Genomic DNA, 11,979 nt, shown 5'->3' with positions numbered 1-11,979 from the left:
AATGAAAATTCACTAATATGCCACGTAGTAAGAAAAGTATACAGTGTTTTGCCTACAAAATGGGAAATATTTCTTGCAATAAGTACGTCTTTATTTTGGATATATTTATTCTGGAGTTTTCCCGTGATACGAATGAAAATTTTTAAAATTTGTGATGCTGTCAAACGATTCGTCGATTATCTCAGAAATGTCATCACCGAATCCATTATCATCTTCCTGATTTTCAGCCAAGCTTTGTTAGTGATGTTTATTCCGATGACATTTTTATTATACACTTTGTTCTTACCCGGCTTAATCATCTGTAAATTACTTGTAGATTTCTACTCAACTTGGTGAAAATACGAGCGTTTAAATTATTCGTTAAATGAATTTAAAAAATTTCTTACCGTCTCTTCGAGGATACGTGAAACTACAATTCGTCTTTTGTTTTTTTATTATCGAAATTTATTAAATTTTTTGAAACAATATTCGAATAATTGTCATTTTTCTTAAACGGACACTTTATATAATAAATAATGTAAATCTAGTCAAGATCCACCAGTGGCCGAGCGGTCATCGTACACTGAACACTTGGAGCTTGGTTGTGGGTTCGCGCCTTGCTCGGACGGGTTAGCCACGCGGAGTTTTTCAGGCTTTCTCCTCGTCTGTAATGCCTAAATAGGGGCCAGTTTCTACTAAAAGACTCCCCGAAGGCATATCGTTCAAGTGCTGCATTGCTATATCTTAATAAACATAATCCGCATTATCCCTCAGCACTAGAACAGGAGAATAAACACTCCTGAAGGGATCATTAAGAAATTCGATAAATTTTAATTAAATTAGGATATAAAATTTAAGTAATAACAAGAAGCTTACAATGAATAATTTTATTCAAGTAATTCCTTCCATTTTATTTAACGTATAACGAGTTGACACTACGATATACAAATGATAAACGTGCTGTTTTATTCTTCGGATAAGGCAAAAAGGCTGACGTTGCGTATGAAAAAATAATTCATTTATAAGTAATCTAAAAATTTAACTTATTTTCATTTTTAACTAATATAAATTACGAATAGAGCATTCACAATTAGTAACTATGGCCAGAAAATACCACAAATCGAGTCCTGCCATTGGCGTTGTTCGCTGTAGCGGCATAATTCAGAAGTAATGCTCGCTCAGAAGCTAAATCCGGCGTTTTTCAACCTTTTTTATCTCACGACACACTTGAACCTATAATTAAATTTCCACGGTAAAAATTTCCTCGGAATAAATCACATGATTTAAAGTCGTATTTGTAAACATTCTATCGTCACACTACTTGCCACTTAACCTAATCCTTTGTCTATATATATATTTTTTTAATTAATTTTATCAGTGATTTTCATGTTTTATTTATACGATTTATCTCTTTTTGAAATGTATTATTCCATACAGTATCGTAACTAAAAGCGATACTGGATACAAGCAAATCAGAACATACAAACTTATATTCACCCCTGTACACTGCGAAGCTCTGTGGATGAAGACTAAATTCTTAGATATTGTACAGTACATATATATCCTCCTATAACTGCGCTTGTCACATTCAAATCTTTTCCCAGTATTGTTTGATTTTTCTTAATTTATTTACACTATTTACAAAGGTAAGCTGGAATCAGTAATGTAACAGGAACCAGTTAGGTTACTGATTCCAAGAATATAATAATTTCAAGATTGCAAATAGAAAAAAAAAACGATGCAGAAAACATAAAAGATAATTCTCTCTGATATTATTTGTTTATATAAAATCATTAGTTATTCCTGTATTTTGTGAATATTTATACGTTTACATTGAATAATGTTTTCAATATTAATCGCTTACACTATAAAAGAAGAAAAGTATGAGATATTTTTTTTCATAATTTCCTCTATCAAATAACCATTTCCTTTTAGAATTCAATTAACGTTTAGGTGTTTTTACTTAAACAGCTTTATCTGACAACATTAAAAATATTTAAAATACATTTTTCTACTATAAACATCTCATTTATATATTAATATCATATTCTTTTGTAATATTTTTATATATTTTCCTAAAAATTTATGCTTATTTTTATATTATAAATATAGAAATAAATTTTTAATACATTGTTATCTATACTATAATTTAATTATAATTATATATAAGACCAGACTATACATTAATTAAAATATGATTTTAATTAATGTATATAAACCACCTTTATACTTATTATTGTTGCTACTTACAGTTACCAATGGGTACAGTATTTGCTTCATCCTTCGAACAAGATTGACGAGATAACAGAACAAACGGGAAATAATTTATTTAATAAGCTTTTGTGTCGTAACTTAACTAAATGAATTAAGTATGTATTTGTACAGAAACCGAATATATGCAAACTATACACAGTAAAAATATGAATTCGAATTAATAAATTAATTAATAACACTTATTCTTACTATTAATAGCATTATATTATTATTATTATTAAAATTTAGAAATATTTAATTATTTAAATTCTCAATTTGAATTCTTATTAACTTACCTTAAATATATTAAAGAAATGTATTCATATTTTGTGATGTTCTGTGTAATCACTTATTCTTTCCTTTACAGTAATTATATAGGATTGAGTTAGCTCTCGATAAGTCGAGTTTCAAGCTAATGAGTGAGATAATTTTGACAAGGTAACAATGAAATACGCTTGCGCCTTATAAAACTGGTTAAGGATTATAAATCTTTACCTACAATAGGTGTAAAATTCAAATATATATATTGTAATTTGTGTATTTATGTGAATTCAGTAAACTATAATTCAGATTATGGTAATTAATTAGACAAAAAGCTTTCAATTTTTATTAAATATACATTTTTACGTCTATTTTATAATTATAGACAATATACAAAACAGGAGTTTAATTAATAATAATTTCGATAGATGTAATTAAAAATTTCTAAATACTAAGATATACGGTAGTTTTTTTTAAATAAGTTTGTAATGTTTAAATAAAAATATCAATGACATTATGATTATGTTATGTGTGTGAAGTAGTCAAGATTCCATTGTTTTGGATTAATTAATGTGGCCGCGAGACGAAGAAACCGGCTTTACGCTAAACAAGAGGTTCCTTTAGCAAACCTGGTGCAAACTATTAACTAACTTAGTAATAATTGTTTGCAAAAGCCTCTACAAATGTTTACCAGATAGCACCTTTTAAAGTCGATTGAGAAAATTTCAGCTTTTATAAAAAAAAAAAAAGAATTAAAACTATAGAAAAGAAAAATAAATGAAGACAGAAGGCAAAGGGTGACACCAGTTGCCAAACGGTCTTCGTACCCTGAACACTGAGAGTTCTGTCGTGGGTTCGCTTCTCATTCGGATGGGTTGGCCACGTGGAGTTTTCCTGGTTTTCTCCACGTCTGTAACGCCTAAATAGGGGCCAGTTTCCCTTAAAAAGATCTCCCGGAAGGCATTCCCTTAGGCAGATCGCTCAAGTGTTGCGTTGCCATAACTTAACAAACAAACAGAGGCAAAGAACTTTTTTTCCTTGTTGCAATAGTTTTTGACTTCCAATGGAGTTAATTTTTCTCGAGGTATGAAATCCATTTATAAAGAGCACTTATCCAAGTGTAAATGGAGCTCCGTTCAGGGCGCGGGAAACGTCAGCTAGAGATGGTCTATCCGACACCGACTCTGATCGCGTTCAAAGAATATTTTTCTAGTTTAGTTTTACTTTTTAGACTGCGTTTTAAGTTTTAAATCTTTTCCTTTTTAATTTTCTTTATCTAAAATTTTGTTTATCATGTTTTTCTTTATGAGCGTCGACGTCAAAGTCCGGTGTCGCCGATTCGACATTTATATAATTTGTTTTCTTGACGGTTTAACTTAACACATTTTTCATTTTTCTCTTTTTATCGCTATTTCCGGGCATCACACAAGTTTGAGAAATATTTCCAAAATGATATCGATAAATTTGTATGGATTCAAGATCAATTTAATGCCAGTGAAATCTGAATTTACTGCTGCAGAAGAAGAAGATTGATTCCAAGATTTGAGAAATAGGCGGTGACAAACAGGTTCATTTATCCCACTAATTATAATCAGTTGAATTTGTTCGATTTACATTATTTTTGTTATCTTAAATACGTGTTTTATTTATTTTTACCTAACATTCTAACCCTTAAATTAAAAAGAATTATTGGCTATTTCACAAAGTATACTTGTTGGAATTTGATATAAAGCGCCTTGGAAAAACCTGGAGTTAGCAAGGATGCCGAGAATTGAAAAAATTTGGGAACCACTGCGCTAGACAATAGGAACAGTAGCTCAACCTAATCTCCTTGGTCGAAGATAGTGAGAAGACGTGATATGACTGATATGACTGGACTTCTTGTTCTTGCAAAATGAATCCCTGGGGCTCTGGCTCAGGAGTTCATTTGCAAGAACTCTACGACAGTTTACTAGCTGACATTCGCGATAGATGCACAGGTAATTTTTGATATCATTTACCTTTCCTGTCCCATCAATAATTTGAAGAGATGTGGTCTAAGGATTTTTTTTGTTTAGTCCGGATGTTCTATTTCGTCATGAGATACGTGGAGCACGGATTTTATAAGGTTATGTAGTATCATAATCACTTTTATCTTCGTGGATTTTAAAGCAATACGAATGAGAACATTACCTTGAAAGAATATAAACGATGAATTTGACGTAAATGATTGGGCTGCAATTTGAAAATATTGTAGACCTATAAATTCCCACTGTCTTAATCTCGAGAACGGAGTTATATAGATGAAAGACGAGATCAGATATGAAAATCTTAGAAGCAGGAAGTCCCGATTAACTATATAGGAATTTCCAATGCAAATCGGAAATTACGTTATTTCAATTCAAAAATGTTCCCCTGAAAGGAATTAGATTAATGACCTGCATGACTCTGTTGCTAACAGAAAAGTATGATGTACAAGATCAAGACTCTACTAATTTGAGGCGGAGTGTGTATATTTTATTTACATATAAAATTATTCCTATTATATATGCACTAAGAAAGTCTTTATTGGGATGCATTATAGATTTGGCAAGGCCCATGGGCATGTAAACGGTGAAAAATGCAATGTCAAGACACAAGACTATTATTTAATATTTTTATAGATCTGACTCACATTCAAATTTGGCTTCCTAGAACAGCAGGAACATGGCTTAGCCATCTTGGTCATCCAGTTATTTGCCTTAATATCAAACTACTTTACTTGAATATTTTAAATGAGTGCAAAGCAATTCATTTATCGTCAGCCAAGTATGTATCAATATTTGCAGGACTTTATGATATGGAATAAAATTACTTAAATTTTAAAAAGTTTCTTGATTAATAATGAATTTTTATTTCATTTTTCTAAAAGATATAACAAGCATGCATAGGCGTATGTTACAATCGTAAAAAATAGAAATAAAGTAAAATTTCTCATATAATGCGATGATAATCAAGTTCTTGTATATACTTCAAAAGCAGTGCCGTATCTAGCCATTCCTGTGCCCTGTGCAAGAATTTGCATTTAGGCCCCTTAAAGCAACTCTCATATTTTTTGCTTTGCTTTAATTTTGTATCGCAAGACTCTTCCATTATTCCCCTTAATTCTAACCCCGTTTCTTTATCTTTTCTCATACTATCTCCTTATTTAAGGATAGTTTTCGAGCATATCTTAACTCTATGTGAATTGCTTACAGCAGCTCATTTCTGCGAGTACAAGTCGAAAGGCTTCGAGACAGAATCGTGCGATGATCCGTCGAAATCCCACTCTTTACAGACAGCGATCACGAAATTCACTACAAAATCCAAATTTTTAACATCAAATTGAGTCGTTATGCAACAATAAAATTTTCTTGTTGAGTGAGGATTTATTGTTGACTCGTGCGATTATTTATTGCGAGTGTTTTCTAGAGTTTTGCTTCATTTGCAGCTTTTATAAGTTTGGATTGCGTTTTTCTAGATTTAAGTATTTTTTAACGTAAGCAAAATACTGTATTACAATTAGTGGCGATCGTTTTCCATAAGAATTGATCGGTTTCCTTCAGAGGAATCTAATTTTTTTCATTGGTAATTTTCCAATCGAATTGTTAAGTGAAAATTAACAAATACTTTAAATTTCTTATTCCCCGCTATAGTTTTTATATTACATACGTATATACATTAATATCCCGTCTGAACCTTAATTAATTAGAATAATTCGAGTTCATTCGTCGTCTCGTTTCCTCTATTTTCTTTGTTTCGATAGTAAATAGAATAGTACAATTTTTTTATAAACTAATTTCTCTATCAAACGTTAAAAATCGACAAAAAGATTAAAATTATTATGTATAACAAATGTAGATTTTATTATAACATTCATTTCTAACATTGAAACAGTCACGTGAGACGAGACTGGTCATAAAGAAGTCCGAAGAAATCGTAGAAGAATCCGTCAAGCGTAAAAGATCTTGATGGAAAAGGCTGGTTTTGTGCTGGAAAAAATAACCTTCTACCGTTATGCTGTTGTTTAAGCGACTATAAGTGACCAAAGAAACTTATATTATTTTGACCGGTTCTACTAGTAAAACATTTCACCACAGAATAATGCACTACGGGAGGAAACCAAGATTGGATATTTATCGAAGTTGCACATTTTTAGATTAATTTATAATTAATTATAATGTTTTCAACAGTTATGACGGATGAAGAAAAAAGAAAAAAATGTACACGATTCATAACGAAACAAAAATATTCAAATTTAATGGCAAAATGTAATTTTAATGCAAGTTTGTAGTAAAACGATCGTATGAAAAATGAAATTACATTAAACCAAGGTCCGCGTGTTTGTATTGTTTCTGATACAGCATTACTAAATCCAGTAAATGTAATAATTAATTTGCACGATTACCTCGTGTATAACGAAATGTTTTAATGGCAGAAGTGGCAAAAGCATCAATATCTTTTCTGGGGAATCGGGGATCGAATCCCAGTAGAAAACTTCAAGAATTTTTCATGGAACCCGTGTCCCAGATATGGCAGGTCCCATTTTTCATTTCTCATGCCCTGTTCTGGGTCCTAGTCGACCTCACGATGGGTGTCGAAAAAAGTCGTCTTAGTGCAAACAGGATGGAAATAACTAAAAATTGAATTAACCAGAGATAACGTAGCTACTTACTGGAGGTGTAGAGCCGTTTGTAATTCACGAAAAAGTAATTTCTTTTAATAATTATTTGTGTACAAAAGGCATCTTGTCTCTGGGATTTCGTTCGAGATGAAAAATCGTACAGACTAGTTACTTTTACGTTATCCATCCCTAGTTTTCTAAGGAGGATAACGCAAAAGGTGATCTGCAACTTTACACTTTTTTCTCCGAGTGTGTTTTACACTTTGAATTTGAATTGAGATAAATAGACGATATAGCGGGAAAATTTCCTGATATTTTAAAATTCGTTATAATATAGCTGTTGTGAAGTTGTCTGTCACAGAGGTAAATAGATGTTCGTGTAAATAATTCGAAATTTATCGACGATGGCCTAGTGAACGGCGGTGCATTCGAGTGACTATCTCTTTGGGAGTGACAACACTTGTTTTGTATTGTTATGTCACTCCCAAAAGGGGTATAAGACATAACAATACAATACAAGACATATCGAGATCATATGTTTTGTTGATTAGCTTATCAACTGTCTGGGATTTTTATTTTTAGGTTGTAGACAATATCTTGATCTTCAATGTCGGCGATAATCTTCTCTACTGGGGGTCTAGCTTCATGGGCTCAGGCAGATTTGAATTAAGGGGTCCCATGTACAATGTTGACTCAGACATTTTTCTTCGGGGAAAGTTGTGGGGAAACATTTTCTTATAAAAGATTGGTTTCTATGAACAGAATAAACAATTGTCTGGAGATCCAGGCAATTGTTCCTTTTGTTCATGGAATAATGCGCTACTGTCTTTACGTAAGGTTCGCTCAGCGTTTATACTGAGAAACTCTGGTCGGGAAATTTTTCGTTTGAAACAAGAAGCAAGCTCGGTAAACCAATTGTCTAAGATATCGATTCCATTTCCATTTGTTATTTTTTATTCTCTAGCTGTTCCTGTTAGGCAAGATCGTGCATTAATAAGAGTAAGCGAATCTGTCCAAGCCCAATTCTTTTCTCTTCTGTTATCCATTTTAATACGCTAACGAGTTGGGCACCGCTAATTACTGGTATTGCTATCGTTTGTCGTATGTAGCTGAAAGGACGGTGGAAGCGATAGTTTTTGCACGTATTATTTAAGTTTTGTAATAACTAAAGCGAACATTGAGTATTATTTAACAAATTAAACAATCGTTAAACAAGATTATAATTTTCTCACTGAAGAATTCTATCAAAACCACCATATTTCGATTAAAATTTTGGAGTTAATGTCGGCTTTTTTGGCCACGATATCAGCATTTTTTTTTAAAATTACAGGCTAAAAACCATGATTTAATCCATATAGATAAACACGAGTCTCCAATTTTAAGTATTTGTGAGAAACTACAGAAAACTGAGGTACTGTATTTTAGCATTTTTTAATTTAAAATTTTAAACGTTAGAGAATTTTACAAATTCGACAAATATTTTTAAATTGTTGAAGAAAAATGCGATAGGAAATAGCATATTTTCATTCCTTTAGTAGTTCGTCATTAACGATGGTATTTTGTAATACACTTCAAGAATCAATAATGTTTTTTTTCTATTTAAAAAAAACTCTTTTCGCCCTCTGGACACTAAGAGGGGCTCCATTAGCAAGCCCATTATGATTTCGGCCAGGTCCACAATGGGATGGTTGGATGGTGAGGGATGGGGCCCGACATATCCGAACGGACCATCCCAGAAAAATTTCTGGGGATCTATCGACCCGTCCGGATTCGAACCCGGATCCCCAGAAGAGCGGCAAGTTACCACCTTGCTCATACGGCCGAATCGATAATGTTTATTTATTTTAAGTTAACATATAAATTATACGACATTATACTAATATTACATCACACGTCATAAAAATTAATAAACATTTATTATCTCTAGAAGATAAAAATTTAAATTTGAAGTAATTATAACAAATTAATACTTTTTCTTTTACCGACATCTTTAATAAATTTTTATAATTATCTTCTTACGAAAATAACGGATAATTTTATTTAATTTATTAAATATAACAAAAAAAAAAAAAAAAATTCGATTACTCATATCTGGCAATCCGTTTTCAAAAGTGAAAACTATTATCGTTTACAAAGATGGCGGATTCCGATGAAACTCGAATGAATCTTGCAGCATTAAAAAGAGTTGATTCTAATATAAAACTTATTATAGATAATGCCAGCCAAGTTGCTTTGTATAAATTTAGCCCTAAAGCTAATGAATGGGTAAGTTTTCTTTTATACAATAGAATTATTATAAATTATGAATATTCTAATTGAAAGAAACTTATTCTTTTAAATTTAATTAAGAATACTTTTTAAATATTAAGTAATGTATAAAGTATGGTAATAGAATAATATAGTAACCATTACTATGTTATATAATTAATGCTGAAGATTTAGGAATGAAAATGTAAATTTTGGTTTTGTTTTTGTTTTTCAGCATCTTTTGATAGAATCTGTTTATTTATTTTTATTATTTTCATATTTTACTAATGTTTAAAACATTTATGAATTATTTATATTGAGGATAATGTCTAAATAATGACCTAGATTAATTTAATAAACTTTAAATGGTGTATGAAAAAGTATACATTTTTCATTGAACTTTTTATATTAAAATAAGTAGTAATTTTACTTTCTTTATAATATAATTTGAGAATTTTATAAGTATTCTTTGCAGTTAATAGCAAATCATATATTTGAATGGTATTATCTTATTCTATATTATTTTCTGTATGTTGCAATTATAAGACGGTTATTACACGTATGAAATTTTTTTAAAAAGAAGTTATTGACTGTAATTCATATTTGGAAATTTTAATAATACATTGATTAAAATTATAGAGTATTTATGTTTAATTTCTTAATGTTTTAATAATAATAATTTTGGTAGATGTTCGCTTAGGTAGCCCAATGGTGATATCGTGTTTAACAACTTATCCCGTGCGACTGTGCCGGCTTTGAGTAGTCCACTTGTCTGTTCGTAGAATACTTGATGTTATATAGTTTAGGGGGGTGCTAAGGTGCGAGCGATAGTAGCATCGAGCACACGCTTATGTGCAAAGCACAGGATGGTGGGTAGACCGATACGTGTTAAAAACTGATCTTCGTAGACAAATATCATGCCAAGAGTTGACAATTATGGGGGTAGTGTGATTTATGTAAAAAATACGAAATAAAATATCGATTTTGCTAAAAAAGTAAAGGCTGCCGCCATTGGGGCTACCTAGGTGACCGTTTACCTTTTATTTATTTACACCACAAATTATAAAATCGATGATGTTTGTTATGTGTAGCATATGTAGAAAAACTAACTCTACGGACAAATGCTAATGTTCTGGATTAATCAAAATGTTTGAGACGTGACATTGACATATTGTTTATATTATGTAGTAATGAATAAGTTATGTGAAAAAACTATAAAAATTATTTACTGAAACAACTACACACATGCACATATAATTTATTAGCTATGTAGTGATGATATATAATTAATAAAATAATATATTATAAAAGTAAATAGTTATAGTGATATACATATCTAATATATAATTGAGATGGGTTGATAATGTTAATAATAATAAGCGCAGAGCCCAAACGGTTAGGAGTTGAAAGTTGAAATTTGTTACACATTTAGGGTACGTCACGAAAACGCGCACTAAGAAGGATTTTTTGAAATTCCCCCCCGGGGGAGAGATACAGGATTAAGGCTTCGACAATGGAAGTGTTAAGTAACAATGGAAGTGTCAACAATGGAAGTACTAAGTAACAATGGAAGTGTCAACAATGGAAGTACTAAGTAACAATGGAAGTGTAAGAGAAAGCGACATGCAAGACGCAGATGCAGTTTTTTTCGTTTTTGCGGGAATTCAAACATATTTTTAGACCCATCTATAAATTCTCTAATTAGTCCGGAAACAGGGGGACCCAATTTTTGCATTCTGTGAAAATGGGCAAGGTTGACTATAACATAATAATCTTAATCTTTGCTATCATTACTTTTGCCCGAGCAACGCCAGGCCTACCTGCTAGTATTACTATAACTATTTACTACATGTGCACAAAACATGCATATGTACAATTATAACACACCTTTTTTTGTTGCCAAGATAGTTTTAAATAAATAAAACTATCTTGGCAATGAAAAAAAGGTGTGTTATATTTGTATAATTGTTTGCTGAGCGTTCGGTTACATGCATATGCATATTAGTTTTATATAACAATATTATATATACTGTATATATTGTACTCTTTACATAACAACAAAAGATAACAGTATTAAACAAACAAAAAGTCTATTATTTTCTTACTAGACTTTGTTTGTTTAATGCATTAGTATATGTATTATATACTTTTATAATTAGCTGTTTGTAATTTATGTAAGTTCCTTTCCTTTAAATCGAAATATGTTGGAAATATTTTATGTTCACTGCAAAACTGTTTTAAAAAGCTTGTACAAATTAATCAATAATGAGAAGAATCTAACTACAATGATCTTGCTAATTAAAAATAGTCATCCACATTTTTCTACACTTCCATAATTGAATAGATATCCAATCTGTATCGTTAATAATGAAAAAGATCAATTATTGCATTATATTAAAACTAATATTTTATTGTCATAGAAGATAATGAACATTATCTTTTAAAACTTTTCATATCTAAAATTAGTAATGAACAGTTTTGGAAATGGACAATGAATGTGATTTAAACTTTCATTACCATATTAAACTTTGAAAAATTAACAGAATTATAATAATTTAAGATATTTACATTGATAAAAGGAATAGTCAATTATAAAAGAATTATTGTCATTCTGTTAA

At 30.7% G+C, this 11,979-nt stretch overlaps 1 protein-coding gene across 1 annotated transcript in view; it reads left to right on the top strand.

Moving 5' to 3' along the window:
• The first annotated feature begins 9,209 nt into the window (after positions 1 to 9,209).
• Positions 9,210 to 11,979, top strand: part of LOC111640884 (mRNA-decapping enzyme 1B-like) — a 40,292-nt gene continuing 37,522 nt past the window's right edge. Inside the window, exon 1 of the mRNA XM_023386965.1 lies at positions 9,210 to 9,379. Within this exon, the coding sequence (XP_023242733.1) occupies positions 9,251 to 9,379 (129 nt within the window). The 5' untranslated portion in view covers positions 9,210 to 9,250. The remainder of the gene's footprint in view (positions 9,380 to 11,979) is intronic.

Source organism: Centruroides sculpturatus, unplaced genomic scaffold (genome assembly GCF_000671375.1).
Source record: "Centruroides sculpturatus isolate CEXI.00-Female unplaced genomic scaffold, Cexi_2.0 scaffold1545, whole genome shotgun sequence".
Taxonomy (NCBI): domain Eukaryota; kingdom Metazoa; phylum Arthropoda; class Arachnida; order Scorpiones; family Buthidae; genus Centruroides; species Centruroides sculpturatus.
Note: the sequence above shows the minus strand (reverse complement) of the source record. Positions and strands in the feature narration are given on the sequence as shown.